General features: G+C 38.0%; 1 protein-coding gene across 1 annotated transcript in view; it reads left to right on the top strand.

Moving 5' to 3' along the window:
- Positions 1–700: 700 nt before the first annotated feature.
- Positions 701–17,653, top strand: part of LOC307100998 (alpha-2-macroglobulin-like) — a 49,023-nt gene continuing 32,070 nt past the window's right edge. The window contains exons 1-15 of the mRNA XM_079773710.1: positions 701–891; positions 3,808–3,991; positions 4,807–4,966; positions 5,128–5,180; positions 6,066–6,086; positions 6,362–6,530; positions 6,976–7,060; positions 7,604–7,724; positions 8,467–8,581; positions 8,734–8,843; positions 10,770–10,931; positions 13,123–13,350; positions 13,577–13,640; positions 14,984–15,126; positions 16,098–16,247. Coding sequence (XP_079629836.1) covers positions 809–891; positions 3,808–3,991; positions 4,807–4,966; positions 5,128–5,180; positions 6,066–6,086; positions 6,362–6,530; positions 6,976–7,060; positions 7,604–7,724; positions 8,467–8,581; positions 8,734–8,843; positions 10,770–10,931; positions 13,123–13,350; positions 13,577–13,640; positions 14,984–15,126; positions 16,098–16,247 — 1,848 coding nt within the window. The 5' untranslated portion in view covers positions 701–808. The remainder of the gene's footprint in view (positions 892–3,807; positions 3,992–4,806; positions 4,967–5,127; positions 5,181–6,065; positions 6,087–6,361; positions 6,531–6,975; positions 7,061–7,603; positions 7,725–8,466; positions 8,582–8,733; positions 8,844–10,769; positions 10,932–13,122; positions 13,351–13,576; positions 13,641–14,983; positions 15,127–16,097; positions 16,248–17,653) is intronic.

Raw genomic sequence — 17,653 nt, 5'->3', positions numbered from 1 at the left:
AAGATTGGTAAGGAGCAGCATATTTAAAAATCAATAACAAAATTTGTTTGCATAGTTGATGGTGAAGGCAACTGAGATCTTTGTTAGGCACAGTAGGTCCAAGTTTGTTTTTGAGGTCTGGCTACCTCTCCTTTCATCTTTTCACTTTTTTCATACAGGAAAATATTTTCAGTTATTCTTCCAGGACTGGCTATTCATCTGCAATCCAGTGATATCCCTAAAGTCAAAAACCTATTAGTTGAGTCCATTGTCATTTCCACAGAGGACTCCTGAATTCTGAAACTGCTTCCACACTTAAGGTAGGCATATGTAACAGAGGACTTTCAGGCTCACTGACTTGGAGTAAAATATCTATTTTGGGCCTGTGCAGTATTGCTTAAATTGTCATTTCCCCTACCAACTATTCATGCAAAAGACATGAGAAATGCCATAAAAGGTGCTGTGGGGAAATGGAAGGAGGGAGTAAAAGAGAGAAGGGATTTAAAAGCCGATTAGCTGCTTTATAGTAAAACCCAAAGAAAGTGAGCACTTACAGGAATGTGGGTTTTATCCCTCCAAGAATTCTAGTTACCCCGCCAGGAATTAACCTTGACCCCTTTACTGTAATTAGGCCCCTGGGCGCAATGACCCTTCCAGAGAACATTCAGAGACTTTTAGTTTGTTTAGACATCTGGTGGGGGTGGAACTTCCTGTTTGTTCAGAGAGCAACAAAAGGCCTGGTTGCTCTGAGGAAGGCTTGAGACCAGACCAACTACAGGGAGTCAAGCACAATACAGTCTGGTCTCCTCAGGTGTCTTCTCCCTACAGCATGGAGAAGAACAAACTCCATCCAAGTCTTATTGTCCTTTTTCTGGTCTTCCTGCCTGCAGATGCCTCAGTTTCTGGACAACCGTGAGTTTCTCATAGAGCATAAACTTAAAGAGTCCTTTCCTTCCTTTTATTTTATTTTTTTTCTGCTTTGAATTGAAATACTCTGTGAGCAGCCGTGTGTGTGTGTGTGTGTGTGTGTGTGTGTGTGTGTGTGTGTGTGTGTTTTAAACTCTTGCTTGGTTCATTACAATGCACTTTTAAGAGTTAAGAAAAAGAATTCTTTCCTTTATTTTAGATTCTTCTTTATGTCATTCATTTATCTTCCTTATGAAACTGTCACTTTCTTATCTCTAAGGTCTCTTTCAAAGATGATATTTTATAAATCTGGTTTATTCATTCTTTAGTTTTTCTTAACCATTTTTCTCTAATTCTCTGGAACTCTGAATTTCTAAATTATCCATATATATATTACGACTTTCTAAGGGGCATTAAAAATGGATAGTTTTAGTGGTATCAGCTGTCAGATTCTCACATTCATATTGATCTGCTGGAGACCATGCTATTTATCCTTCCTTACCTCCCCTTTCTTAATTACCCATCTTCCACTTGATGAGAGAAAAACTAATCTTTCCCTCAGTCAAATGTTACTGTGGAGCATTGTCCTGGAGTATAAAAATCATCAGGGTGCCAAAGAAAGGAACAATTTGAAAAACTGATGTTGATTTTTGATAAAGCAAAGGATTCTAAGGAAAGGGGAAAAATCCTGTAGTAGATCATGTGGTGACAATTTATTTGTTTCAACAAAATTGAAGGAAGACCTAAAGGAAATAACCAGCTGAAAGATGATTAGAAGCAATTCTTTTTTTTTTTTTAACAAATTGGTGTTGCTTTATTCTTTTTTAAAATATATTTGTATTGATTTCAGAGAGGAAGAAAGAGGAAGAGAGGGATAGAAACACAATGATATGAGAGAGTCATCGATCAGCTGCCTCCTGCACGCCCCCACTGCAGATCGAGCCTGCAACCTGGGCATATATCCTGATCAGGAATCTAACTGTGACCTTCTAGTTCATAGGTCAATGCTCAGCCACTGAGCCTTGCCGGCTGGGTGAAGCAATTCTTGATAAATAGGGCACTGGGTGATTTCTAGCATTTAATGTAGAAGGTTTACAAGAACTGGTAATAAGGATATAATAAGGATATAATATGTATGCATTATAATTTACAACATATATTAATTTGTTTTTATATATTTTGTTATATGAGTAGGACTTTTGAAAATAACTTAATCCGGAAGAAAGTGTTCAATATTTACAACTTGAGGGTCACATTACATATAAAAGAAAAGTTAAAGTTAAATTTATATACCCACATATAATATTATATTTATCAGTATATATGCATATATATACTTGTATATAAAAAAGCAAGAATGATCCATAAAATATTTTGAAGCATAAAAATCTTAGGATAAACTTCTGTGTGGTAATTGGCATGAGGAAAAGGGGAAAGATGTTAAATTTCTGATCATTACAACAAAAACATTTTTATTTCTTTTTAAAATATGTTTTAAAATTTTTGTATTGATTTCAGAAAGGAAGAGAGAGTGAGAGAGGGATAGAAACATCAATGATGGGAGAGAGTCATCGATCAGCTGCCTCCTGCATGCCCCTTACTGGGAATCAAGCCTGGAAACCCGGTCATAAGCCCTGACCAGGAATCGAACCGTGACCTCCTGGTTCATGGGTCGACATTCAACCACTGAGCCATACCCGCTGAGCATTGATTTATTTTTAAAATAAGTTATATTGGGTATCTTATGTCTATGACATTTAAGACTCCATGGAAAAGTTATACAAGAATATGTTTTATCTTAAAATGTCATCATAAAGCCCAGTGGGTGTGGCACAGTGGTTGAGCGTCCACCTATGAACCAGGAGGTCACAGTTCGATTCCTGGTCAGGGCACATGCCCAGGTTGCAGACTCGATGTTATCTTGAAAATATGTAAGGACTGCATGCTGTCTAAAAATTATTATAAGAGTTCTGTAAACAAAAATCCTGGGTGAAAAAATGGTGAAAGGATTAAGCTGTAACAGTCCAGTGATAGCCAGAAGGAAAGGGGGCTGGGGGAAGTGGAAGAGAACATTTGAAACCTGTATGGTTTTGTTAACCAATGTCACCTAATAAACTCAATTAAAAACTGTTTGAAAACTACAGGGCCAATAAAAGTATATATGAGAGTATTGGAAATGTTTCTGTTTTGCTTATGAGTTACCAAGACTCAAAAGTCAATCACTAGAAGACCATTTTTGAGTGGAGCCACTGTCTAGCCAGAAGTTGAAAGGCAAATATTTAAAGTGCAAACATCCAGGGTTATGTAACACCCTAAGGTTTCATTAGTTGCTTACCACATCTGAAACCTTAAATTAAGGACTCACTTGCTTTAAGTCTCAGATTCCACATCTGTAAAGTGGAAAGCAACTACTTGCCATACCATTTTTCTCAGGGCTGTTGAAGATGACAGATAGATAGATAGATAGATAGATAGATAGATAGATAGATAGATACAGATATAGATATAATATACTAAATGAAAGTTCTGTAAATTGATTGGTTTTTCAGTGTCTCACCTGAAAGCTTGCTTGCTTTCTACCAAAAATCCTAATGTAAAATAGATTTACAACATAAATATATATAATTAGCGTATTTCCTTATTTTAATTCAGATGCCTACATTTTTGGGTTTCTTAAAGGAAGGTAAACCTACTAATTTTAATCTATTTAAGGCTTACCTCAAGCAAAATGTTCCCTGCCATAGCACTGGTGATGGATAGGGGAATAATTCTCATATATGCTGTTCAATAGCAAAGATTAATTTCATGCTTATCAATACGTCTTCTCTTGGTATAGAACCAATGATAGTACCCACAATTTCTATAGAAAATATTGCTGTTGATAACAATGCCTCTCCTCTAATTGGACTTCCCCATTTCCAGGCAATATATGGCGTTGGTCCCCTCCCTGCTCCACACTGAGACCCCTGAGAAGGCCTGCATCCTTCTGAGCCACCTGAATGAGACAGTGACTATAAGTGCTTCCTTGGATTCTCTCAGGAAGAATGAGAGCGTCTTCACTAACCTGGTGGTAGAAAAGGACTTATTCCACTGTGTCTCCTTCACTGTGAGTATGGCTGTTTGGCTGAATATACTTGTTTCTATTAGTCGGGGTCACAGGGATCCAGAATCCAGTCAAGATAAGGCTCTGAGAGGCTGGCAAGGACTTCAGAAAAGAATGTAAATGCAGCAACTAAGTGTAGAAAGTAAGCAGCTATGCAAGAATTTATGAGATACAAATATTTATAAGCATATTTAAACCAACTTAATGATCAAAGAAAGTTTCTATTAGCAAAAAAAAAAAGCAGCATGCACTAGATAAAGGGAAAAGGTGACTTCTTAAAATTAAATGAGAAAAACATATTAAAAAAGCAAACTAGGCCAATATTCAACATAAGCTTCCAGTGGTGGGCTGACAAGAATACATCACCCCATACTCTTTCTAAGAGTGCAAGTTATAGAAATTACCATGAGCAAATATCTAATAACTCTTCAGTGTTGCCCATATATAAAATGCTCACAACCTATAGTAATAAAATATTGTAGTTTTCTTCCTCATAGGCTTAAATATGCTTTTACCATGCCCTGTCAGCACATAAAAACTTGGTCAAGTTCAGTGTATAACTGAATCAAGACTGCTCTATAAGGTGATGTGAATCTCATTTATGACCGTTCTTACTGAGGTATTTTCCTCCATCTTATGTCCTGTCTCCCTACTTGTAAAATAACAAGAGTAATTTCTGCCCATGCCAATTTTCTGTGATAAGAATGAGGGAGTGAAGTTAAGTAAAAGAGGCAATATCTCCAGGGAGGCGTGGCACAGGGATGGAGGAGGAAACATTGAAGACTGAATGGATTCTCCGGATCTCGCCTGTATTTCAGGTCCCAAGAACTTCATCCAATGAAGAGGTAATGTTTCTTTCTGTCCAAGTGAAAGGAGCAACCCACGAATTCAGAAGGCAGACCACAGTGGTGGTTAAAAACCAAGAGAGCCTGGTCTTTGTCCAGACAGACAAACCTATCTACAAACCAGGACAGACAGGTACAAAGGGGCCAACAGCCAGGACAACTTCAAAAAGGAAAGACCCTCCCCTACGTGTCTCCCAGTCAAATGCCCTGTAATACTGGTCTCCTAATAGTTTGTCTTACCAGCCTATAGGCCTGGTTTAACATTGCTAGTGATAAAAAATATTTCTGTTTCAGTGAAGTTTCGTGTTGTTTCATTGGATGAAAATTTTCACCCCCTGAGTGAGTTGGTGAGTCTCCTAATATCTATACAGAATCATTATTATCTGGGTAACCTGGTTGGGAGTCTGTTTTGGGTGCTGGGGGAGGACCAGGGAGAGGAGAAATCTGGTATCGATAACAGTAATTTCTGGCATCACAATCGTGTAAGATCCTCATTTTAAACAGTATCCCTGGTCAAGAGAGTAGTTAAGTTTTTCTGTCTTGGTACTGAACTTAGGCAATTGTCACTCAATTAAACTTAGAAAGTTCTCAATCTCAAATATATATAGATATGAAATATATGTCTCAACTGTATACACATATATACTTTTGTATCTATTCCTTATTAGAAAGTAAGCTCCTTGAAAGCAGATATATTATTCTTTTGTGCATTGCAATATTCCCAGAACCTATAGTGACCCACAGCACATAGTAGGCACTTAATAAATATTATTTTTTAATAATGAATAAACATTGATAGCAGAGGAGCTATTGCCATTCTTCTTTATTCTTAGAACGACCTAAGAATTCTGTGATCCATCTTAATATTTGGGTCTGAACATAGTTACTTATAGCTCTATTGGTATTTTACTTCTCAGCCTATAAAATTTCAAATCAAAAGAGTGTACTTCCCTGGGATGCCATACACATTTAAGTAATGTTAGTAAATCCCATTCCTAATGAATGGTAAGTGCATATATGTATTTGTTGCTGACAGCCTATTACGTTCTTATCATTATTTATTAATTGCTTTTAAATGATTAGTTAAAAGTTCTGTGAAACTTAACCTGTAATTTTTTTATGTGTTTTACTACAGGTAAAGTTATTTTAGATAAAACTATCTTGCTTATAAATCAGAATTGAGAATATTTGTGAACAATTCTAAACTCCTTTATTTCTCTTTTCTCTTTCAGATTCCACTAGTATGCATTGAGGTAAGTGAAACAAAGCATTCCATTATTACATGTAAAGTAATAAATTTAGGGAAAATGTTCTTATTTGAGAGATTCTTACAATATTCCAGAAACTTGTCATTAAGGGAGAAGCCTTCAAACTCATATAGCACAGATGGTTCTAACTCATCTCCCCTCCCCACTCCTTGTGACGATCCCATTTTCCTCTTTGTGGATAACATAGAGTTTCTATAGATTCCCTAAATTGTCTCTAATGCTCTAAGCTCTTTTGTAATTTTCAATTAATGTATCTATAGGACCCCAAAGGAAATCGCATCGCACAATGGCAGAAGCTCAAGTTAGAGAGTGGCCTCAAGCAATTGGCCTTTCCCCTCTCATCAGAGCCATTTCTGGGCTCCTATAAGGTGGTGGTACAGAAAGAATCAGGTGAAATGACAGAGCACCCCTTCACCGTGGAGGAATTTGGTATGAATTATGGAAAATCATGGAATATTTTTCTTCATATTTAAACTTCTCGGGCCTAGAATTTGAGCTTATTTTGAATCCTTTCACTTTTCCTGGGTGACAGTGGGGTTGGAGTAGAACCAATTATATACCTTACTCCCATTAAGACAATTAATGCTTTGTGAATAGGACTTCATATACTTAGTTATATTTATAGCAATTTTTCATCTCCAAAAAAATAGAAAACATCCTTGTTTTAGTAGAATCTTGCTAATGCATTAAGGTTACAAGGGTCTGTCTCGTTCTTCAACCTGTCTCCATTTGAGCAAGGTAGATGTATTGGAGAAGAGAGCTGCCTCTTCAGGAGCCTAAAGTATTATTAGAGATGTATTACAAAGAACCTGAAAATACTAATTCCCCAGAAGTTGAAAACTAATCACAAACTTCCTTTATCTCCTATCAACAGTTCTTCCCAAGTTTGAAGTGCAAGTAACAGTGCCAAAGATAATCACTATCTTGGACGAAGAGGTGAATGTGTCAGTGTGTGGCCTGTGAGTGTTTTGGGATTTATTTTTTTTTAATCTTTTTGGGGGGGGGGGATTATTTTAAAAAGACTCACCATTTGGGATATTTTGGCTAGTGTTTCTAGGAGCAGTGACAGCACAAATACTTGAAATACATGAGAGCATCCCACCTCTAGAACTTTCCTCTCCTGTTGCCTTCCTATTTTCCCTTCTTATTTTCTTTCACGATCTTACCAGCACTATTATAACTATCATGGCACAGGCAACTGTCCCTACAGAGACTAGGCTACAAAAGATAGTTTTTTAGATGAAAATTAAAAATTAAGAAGAAAAGAAGGCATGATAAAAGAAGACTATAGTAAGTTTCAGCATATTGCACTGGAGAATTCTAGAAGAGAAGGGTCGTTACTTGACTGTGCTCAATAATGTTTGAGCCTGCAAATGCGAAGTGCAGATTAGAGGGAAGAGAAAGGAGTAAATATACTGTAGCTAAAAGAGGAAATATTCATAGGTATAAAATGTGGATTTTCAATGTCTACTTTGATTCATTTGGCGATGTTCTTATGACAGGTACACGTATGGAAAACCAGTCCCAGGACATGTGACTGTGAGCATGTGCAGAAAGTATCATAATCCTTCTAACTGTTTTGGTGGAGAGTCACAAGCTCTCTGTGAGAAATTAAGTCAGAAGGTAGGTGGAAAACTCTTCTAGGGACTAATGACAAAGGCATTGTTAATAAGCAGTGAGTCACAACGTGGCGCTAACTCAGGAAGATAGCACCCTATAAGAGAATTCTATGCTAGCTATAATCATTTCTTTAAAATAAGTGAATTAGCACTGTAGGAATTATGTCTTTCTTATAATTGTCCATTATGGATGGTCTTGGTGCAGCAAACACACAGCATGATGGAAGTTGAGCCAACTCCAATAACTGGTATCCAAAGCCATCTTTGGCATCCATTTGTATGAAGGAAAGAGGGGAAAAAAATACCTTTTAACTACCTTGTCTGGGAAGAATGTCAGTTTCATTCTTTCTATGAGCAAGAATGTGTCACATGGCCCCACTTAGATACCAATGAGGTAGGAAACACAGTTCCCAGATAGGCAGCGACTTTCTAGCCATAGCTGTACACTATGGAAGGGGAGCCAGACTGGTGAAGGGTTGGCTGCCTATTACAGTAAAACTTATCCCCAAAATTCTAGTGCATTTCTGTCTCATTCACTCTAGGAAATCTCAAATACTAAGGAATACACCTGTCAATTATAAACCAGATACTGTTGTAAAATGTAATAATAACCAATCCCTAGAGGTATTGCATTCTTATAGAAAATACCTAAATTATGTTCCCTGTCCTGCGAAAATCCCACCAGATTAACTGACCCCTGGTCTGTCTAGTATTACGTTCTTGTATTTTATGTTATTCTCTCCTAGCTCAACAGCCAGGGTTGCGTCTCTCAGCAAGTAAAAACCAAGGTCTTCCAGATGAAGAGAGAAGGTTATAAAATGGAACTTGAAGTGGAAGCCAAGATCAAAGAAGAAGGAACAGGTTTGTGTACCATGTGGGTATGGGAGAAAAGGCAATGGGCATTGATGTATATCCTTTGCCAAAGTATGATTTGAAAGGGGGAAGGTAGTATAAAAAGTTCAGGCAGATCATCCTTCCAAAAAATGACTTATTTTTTTTTCTTCTTTTTTCAGAGGTGGAGTTAACTGGAAGAGGGCTCAGTGAAATAACAAGAACTATAACCAAACTCTCATTTGTGAAAGTGGACCCACACTTCAGACAAGGGATCCCCTTCTTTGGGCAGGTGGAGTATTTTTCAATTCACAAACCAAACTGTGCATCATCATCTAATAAGCACAGCATATTCTGCTAAAACTATACCTGATTATTGTTACCTGCTGATTAATACAAGCAAAGGTATGAAACCATATAAAAACACATCTGTTCCTCTGTAAATTTGTATAGGAAATCTATAAAATCATTCTAAAGCACCCGCAAAATTAGAACGCTTTTTGTCACTTCTGGAACAGCATTGTGTGGTGTCACTCAATCTCCTTTCCATAGTTTCCCAGGCAGTCTCATGTTTTTATGATATTTTCTCACAAGCATCTCAGAATTCATGGTGGCCACAAACATTATCCTTCCAACACTAATTTCACATGGCAATGAGTGGGTAGATGGTTTCAATTTTTATTTTGAAGCATAAAAGATGCTACTATGCCTAGAATTTCTTTCATGGATATTGTATTTATAACACGTTTTCTATAGATGCAAGTAAAACAGTATACACAATGGTAAAATACTGCTATTTAAGGTTCCCAGCTTTTTAAAATATAAATTTTCTCACAGATCTACAGAGAAATACTTTATTGTTATTTTTCTAGCATAGGCAGATGTGCAAATGGACCTTTCTGACTCCAGGAGTCTGAGATAACAGTTGGGTGTAGCTCATGTATAATTACTGTATGTCATATTCTTAATGGAAATGCTATAAAAATTCAGCTGCAGAGAGTGTGAAAGACAGAGGGACTAGACTCCACAAAGGAGTGGTGGAGTGAATTTTAGAATGTTTTGATTATGTTATGACAGCAAACATATTCAGAAACTTTGGTCACATTCTAAAATGGAAGTACACTTCATGTTTTTAAATTTCTCAGGTATATTGTACATTTTTGATATTTCAGTCCTGCTAAATAATTGTTCCATTAGTCATAAGACTCATCAGAGGAGAAAAATCGGAATTTTATCCTTCTCTTTGTACATGTAGCTGACCGACAGTTCAGTGACAAACTTAGATTTTGTTCATCACTTACAAATGCTGATCCAAGTCTGCTCCTGTGCTTCTTGCTGCCATAATAAGTAGCTTATACTGGGAAAGAATCAACATCTTCATGATAGGAACCAGATGACTCATCTGCTGAGTTTAATATTAACAGTAATGTGACTTTAAGCCTTTATTAGGATGGTGTGCTTCTTCTCAGTTTTACATTTTTACATGGCAAGTGCCTCATAAAATCTGCCTACCTTCCAAAGGATTGAAAATTTAGCTTGACAAGCCGATATCATGCATAAAACAACTAGAGAAGCACACCGGACAATGTATTAATTGCTCACTTGTACACTTATTATACAGAACATGACACCACAGAAAGTTAGTTGTCCGCCACACAATAAGAGGAGCTCAATTAAATTTGGGAGTGGGTCAAAAATTTTCAACGCTGTATGATTCTTGTGCTCTGTGATTCTGCAAGAGTAATACACAGCCCCAGAATACATTTTTCAGGTCACCCCAATTATGATCTCCATCACGCTCTATCCTTTTACACTGCTTTTTTTTTTAATTTTTCAATTACAGTTTACATTCAATATTATTCTGTATTAGTTTCAGATATACAGCATAGTGGATGGATAAACATGTATTTTACAGAGTGGTCCCCATGATGTTTCAAGTACCCACCTGGCCCCATACAATACTGCTTTATTTTTCTTCTTAGGACTGATTACTACTAAATAAGTGTATATTACTTATGCATTTATTTAACATCTGTCCCTTACTAGACTGTAAGCTCTATGGTGGAAGGACCTTTGTTTTGTTCACTGCTACAGCTTCAATGCTTGGAAATGTGTTCAACATATAGGATGCACTCAATAAATACTTCTGATAAAATGAATATGTTGGGTGCCCATTGGAGATTAGCCATATAACTGATCAACAGCTTTTAATCTTCAGGTGCGCCTCGTGGATGGGAAAGGTGTCCCCATGCGAAATAAACTCATCTACATCACAGCAAACGCCGCTAACCATGCCTCGAATGCCACCACTGACCAGTTTGGCCTAGCGCAGTTCTCCATCAACACCACCAACATTAAGGATTCCTCCCTCTCTGTCAGGGTAAGCTTGGAAAGAAGTTACCAATAACATGAAGTAGCCTTGAAAAATGCTTGCAACCTAAAGTGATGGGATCTCCAAGTTTGTTCAGTCCTGTGGAGAGAAAAACACTAGAAACTAGAAACCAATTTAAGGTCAACTTTGAAAAAATTTATTAAAAAGTTCTTGTGGTTAGAAGTGTGGGATCTTCTTGTATACTATTACTGGGAATATAAAACGGTGCTATAGAAAACAATATGGCAATTTTTCAAAAAATTAAAAATGGAAATACCATATGATCTCATAATCCCACTTATGGGGAATATAGCCACAAGGATTGAAAGCAGTGTCTCAAAGGCATATTTGCACACCCATGCTCATAGCAGCACTAGTCACAAAATGAAAGCAACCCAAATATCTTTGAACAGATGAATGGGTAAATAAAATGTGGTATATACATATAATGGAATAAAATTCAACTTTGAAAAGGAATGAAATCCTGTCACATGCTATAATATAGATGAACTTTGATGACATTATGCTAAGTGAAATACCCAGTCACACACACAAAAAACACACACAAACAAACACAAATACTGTATGATTCCCCTTATACAATGTATCTAAAATAGTCAAAGTCATAGAAATGTAAAGTAGAATGGCGGCTTCCTGTGACTGGAAAGGAGAAATTAGAAATTGTTGTTTAATGGATGTAGAATTTTAGTTTTACAAACTGAAAAAATTTTGAAGATCTGTTGTACACTACTTAACACTACCAAACTGTACGTCAAATGGTTAAAATGGTAATTTTATGTTGTGTGTTTCTTACCACGATTTTTTTTAAAGGTGTAGGTTCCATAATCAAATAAATAAGACTTAAAATCCTGGCTCAACTCTTTTTTAAGAGCAAATAACTAAAAACCTCTATACTTCCTTTTCTTACCTGTAAAATGGACACAACTCTTAGAATTGTTGTGAGATTAGAGATATTATATATTAAAGCACATAGTAAGCCCCTTTAACTGTTAAATATTGTTGCTGTAAAAGCCCATTTTAACATTAGCATTTTAACTCCCTACATTATTGCCCTTACTTTATTTTTGTCCTGCTATTCAATTTTCTCCACAGTCTCCATACCCACAGAGTTTGCTTTTTATAGCATACAGTCCTCTATTCATCAATGAAGATGTAGATATACATTTATGGATATATGGCTACACAATAGATATTACATAGTAATAGTGATGAAAAACCCCTACCTGTTGGAATTTTTCATATAAATATAAAAAGGGATAAATAATATTTTCTTAGTTAAGCTATAAATAGTTGTCATAAAAGCCTATACCTCTAAAAAGTGAAAATTGAATGTTTACTCATTTATTTTATTAAGAAGTATCTCAAATACCTTCTCTGTACCAGACACTGTGCTAGTCCTAAAAAATGAAAATATTATTTTTAAATGCTTACTCTTTTTAATGAGTATTTATATGTTATCACTGGAACATACATTGAGATATGAACAAAATGTCTGGCTGACCAAAGATTCACTCATGCCACTTAGGAGGTGAAGATGAGGATAGTGGAAGCCTGAAAAAAAAAAAAACTAACAACTTCTACATGGAGAAAAATTGAAATACAACCCAAATAATTCCTATGAAGCTTAAGAGTCCAGAATCACAAGAAGCATTAAAAACAGCTCAAGAGAGGTGGACTTTAGCCAATTTACCAACTCAACTCTTGAACTAATGCTATTTATGGAACGTATTCTCAAGACCCTTAACGTTGCAATATTATATTTACTCATAATACCTATTTGCAACTCATCATGAATGAGGCATTGACTTTAATTTGTGAATGTGATTCTTCAGGTTTTGGACATTATTTAATCTCCTTAAAGAGGTTGCATAGTGTCTCTGTCTGCACATAAGTGGCCAAAGAAATGTCGAGCAAGCTAGTCAGAGCAAAGGATGTCTCCCTTTATGTTCTTCAAAAATATACACAGAAACCCAAGGAACCTCTTCAATGCAAAGGTACAAACCATGCCTGCAACAGAGATAAACCAGAAAAGGAGGGGGCTTCTCTCTCTTTACTATGGAGCAAAAGACTTCTAGGTGTTAGTTTAGGTAGGACAGTCAACTAATACAGTTTTGTGAGGACATTGATTCTCTATGAGATATAAATTATACAATAATACTGTTTTTTTCTAATTCATTAGGTCAAATACAAGGATCAGAGCCACTGTTATGACCACCGATGGCTGTCAGAAGAGCACAGAGATGCTTATCACACTGCTACTCGTGTATTCTCTCCAAGCCAGAGCTTTGTCCACCTGGAGTCCGTGTCTGATGAACTGCGCTGTGGCCAAACTCAAACAGTCCAAGCACATTATGTTCTGAATGGACAGGTCCTGAAGGAGCTAAAGGAGCTCACGTTCTATTACCTGGTGAGAAGGAGGACCATAGCACTGAGTCATCTGTAGACAAACGCTGTCTGTGGGGCAAGATTTATGAAACGCTTGAGAAAGTCTGTTTCTCTTTTGAAAGTTTGACTTCTCGTAGAGTTAATTAATTCTTGCAAGCAGGGGTGCAAAAAAAAATAAGCCTGTCACATAGAGGGCAAGAGTTGAGGTAAGATCCTTTTCATTGGTTTTTTTTTTTTTTTTTTCCCAGATAATGGCAAAGGGAGGCATTGTCCGAACTGGGTTTCATGTACTGCCTGTGAAGCAGGAAGACAGTGAGTATTTTCATAATTCCACATTCCCACCTCACTCTGACACATTCAACCTTACACTGCAGAAATATCAGGATTTGTTTCAAATAAAGAGAGGCAATCTACATATAACCCCAATAAAGAAGAAGTTGAGCCCTAGCTGATTTGGCTCAGTGGATAGAGTGTCGGCCTGTGGATTGAAGGGTCCCAGGTTCAATTCCGGTCAAGGGCACATGCCTGGGTTGCCGACTTGATCCCCATTATGGGACGTGCAGAAGGCAGCCGATGAGTCTCTCTCATCATTGACGTTCCTATCTCTCTTTCCCTCCCTTCCTCTCTGAAATCAATAAAGATATATTTAAAAAGAAGAAGTTGAGAGGAGAAAAATATGTCTTTTTTTCACCCAATATTTCTTTTCCTTCAGTGTATTCTGTTCAGATTATTTAAAATGTAGATGTAGTGTTTCTTATAATCCATTCTTATTCCAAACTTTCAAACCATAAATATTCATGGACCACCTTTGCAAAACATTTCAAAATAGTTTTAATCAATGGACTGAAGGTAAAATTTGGGAGTGCTTTCTATGTACTAGGTTTTGTGCTGAGTTATTTATATTTGTATATAATTTTTCCTCTTCAAAGATAGTTACAATTTATGAAGAATTTAATTGGGTACTTCCACCATTGAATTGGACTCTTCCCATGAACGAATATGGAACAATATAAATCTCTGATGATTTCTCCTATTCCAAGGAAATCTGAAAGAACACTTACTAGAAAACTAACTGTGACCTGCTCTTCTGTTGCTTTTTCATAGCAACACAGAAGTTTGATGCAACCTCTGAAGAATCTATGTAGACATCAAAAAATAACTTCCAAAGAAGCACCATGTTCCTCTTAAGAAGAAAAAAAAATAGAATATGCTGTTCATAGAGGTTTAAAAAGGACATAAGGATAAATACAATGTGTTAAACTCTTAATATTATAATTCACAACTTCACCTTCTATTTCCCTTCTCTAATGTGAGGTCTAGATCAAATGGCAACCAAGATGTCTCCATACACTTAGATAGCATCAGAATTTTATATAAGAACTTTAAAATTGGTGATAAATCATCATTTAAGAAAGAAAAAGGGGACTTTTAATAAGGCTTCTTTTTCCCTAAAGCTAGAGTTCTTAGAGATATAGAGTTCTTAGGGATAGTCATCCATTTGTTACACGCTGTTTAATATATCCATTACACCTACTAATAGAAATGGTATTAACCAGACCAGGCTCCTAAATGGCTTTGTGCGATAGAAAACATCCACGTTAGCCCTGGGGATATGCCTAACCTGTAATCCCTTCCTCATTGTCTCTGTGCTCCAGTGAAAGGCCATTTTTCTGTGTCGGTCCCTGTGGAACCAGACATCGCTCCAGTCGCTCGATTGCTCATCTATGCCGTTTTACCTGATGGGGAAGTGGTTGGGGATTCTGCAAAATATGAGGTTGAAAACTGTCTGGCCAACAAGGTGGGTGCTTCATACCATAAATTTTTCACATTAAATTAGAAGTTACTATCATTATTATTTTCTACATACGAGCATTGGGACTAAAGGGGTTAAATGAACTCCTACAGGACTTCAGCAAGGTAATGGCAGAGTCACATCAAGAAGCCATGTCACTCTATGGATGAGGACAGTCGGGGGGTTGGGGGGGTAAGGGCAGAGGGGGCGTTGGGAACCAAGTGGAGGGGAGCAATGGGGGGTTGGGGGGAAGAGGAACAACTGTAATAATCTGAACAATAAAAATTTATTAAAAAAAAAAAAAAGAAGCCATGTCACTGGGCTCCTAGTGCAGAATTCTCATGAATTATCTCTTACCATATGATAGGATTCAGAGTCCCTTGTTCCCGTCTCCTCTGATGAAATGTTGGGGAATATGTTTTTAAGACTACTAAAAAGCCAAAAGAAAAACACAAGAGCATCCAGAACTATTTGCATTCTACCTTGCAGTGAACGAACATTACACCGTATATCAAAGATAAAAATGGCATCTCAAATTTAATAAGCTGTAAAAATAATTAGATGTCATTATAATGGCTTAACTGGTTCTTGGAAATCAAAGTGAAGTGTAGGGGACAAAAAGCCTCGGGTCTCGCACAGTGCCAACCCCTGCAAAGTCCAACAAAGTGATTATGCATTGAGTGTAAGCAGCACTTAGAAAAGTGACCCAACCAGCATGGCCCAGTGGTTAAGCATCGACCTATGAACCAGGAGGCCATGGTTCAATTCCTGGACAGGGAACATGCCTGGGTTGTTGGCTCCATCCCCAGTGTAGAGCATGTAGGAGGTAGCTGATCAATATTCTCTCATCATTGATGTTTCTCCCTCTCCCTTCCTCTCTGAAATCAATAAAAATATTTTTTTAAAAAGAAAATGCTGGTAAATACATGATTAAGTCAGGAAATTTGTTTTTCTGATCTTTCTCTCCACTTTCACAGGTGGATTTGAGCTTCAGCCCAGAACTAAGTCTTCCAGCCTCACACGCCCACCTGCGAGTCACAGCTTCTCCTCAGTCGCTCTGTGCCCTCCGTGCAGTGGACCAAAGCGTGCTGCTCATGAAGCCTGAGGCAGAGCTCTCCCCGTCCTCGGTGAGTTCCCTCAGCCTGGGTCAGGAAGGGCCAGGTAAGGTTCTCCAAGCAAGAAGAAATGCCTTTTTGAGTAGATAGGATCTGTTACAATTATATTCATCTGGGAGTAAATCGTTTTGAGCTCTTTCAGGTACACTTTTTTTTTGGTGAGAAAGGTATTACATATGAAGCTAGATAGATGGATAGATTATAATCCTATCTAATAAGGAGGTGATATGCAAATTGACCGTCACTCCAACACACAAGATGGCTGCCCCCATGTGGACACAAGATGGCTGGCAGGGACGGCAGTTGTGAGCAATAAGGCCAGCAGAGGAGGGTAGTTAGGGGTGACAGGGCCTTCAGGGTAGGGTAGTTGGGGGCAATTAGGCTTGCAGGGGAAGGCAGTTAGGGGTGACCAGGCAGCAGGAGAGGACAGTTGGGGGGGACCAGGCCTGCAGGGGAGGACAGTTGAGGTGGGGAAACTAGCCCTGCAGGGGAGGGCAGTTGGGGTGGACCAGGCCTGCAGGGGAGGGCAGTTAGGGCTGGCCAGGATAGCAGGGGAGGGAAGTTAGGGGTGACTGGGCCAGCAGGGGAGGGCAGTTAGGGGTAACCAGGCTGGCAGGGGAGGGCAGTTAGGGGCATTCTGGCTGGCAGGGGAGCAGTTAGGTGTCGATCAGGCTGACAGGGGAGTGGTTAGGGGGTGATCAGGCTGGTAGGCAGAAGCAGTTAGGGGCAATCAGGTAAGCAGGCAGGCAAGCGGTTGGGAGCCAGCAGTCCTGGATTTTAAGAGGGATATCCGACTGCCCGTTTAGGCCCAGTCCCAGATTGGAGAGTGTGCAGGCTTGGCTGAGGGACACATGCACTGGGCCTCTAGTATATATATAAAATCATATTACATCCCAAGTCCCTAAAGTCCTAGAACTTTATGAAACCAATAATGGAGTTTTCTAACTAGTTTTAACATTTTGAAAAGCCTAATGAAAATAGTATCTTTACTTATATTAAGAATGCACAGGTTTAGGAAAGAAATGGGGGGGAAAATAGATACAGAGGCAAAGAAGCATTGAACAGACTGCCAAACTACAGTGGGAAAGCAGGGGAGGTTGAGGGGGGGCGCTGTAGGAGATCAACCAAAGGACTTGTACGCATGCATATGGGCATAACCAATGGATGCAAGACACTGGGTGGGGGGGGGGGGCAGGTGAGGGCATGTACTGGGGGGTAGGAGAGGCAGGGGGAGGTCAATGGGGGGAGACATATGTACCACTATTTGTAATACTTCAAACAAAAATTTAAAAAAATTTTAAAAAAAAGAATGCACATGTTTTAAAAAAAAAAGACTGCACAGGTTAAATGAAATATCAGATTTCTATTTTCATAGAAATTATATCAGTTGAAATACTGGATATCCTGATTTGAACACA

Source organism: Cnephaeus nilssonii, assembly GCF_951640355.1.
Source record: "Cnephaeus nilssonii genome assembly, chromosome: 6".
NCBI lineage: Eukaryota > Metazoa > Chordata > Mammalia > Chiroptera > Vespertilionidae > Cnephaeus > Cnephaeus nilssonii.
Note: the sequence above shows the minus strand (reverse complement) of the source record. Positions and strands in the feature narration are given on the sequence as shown.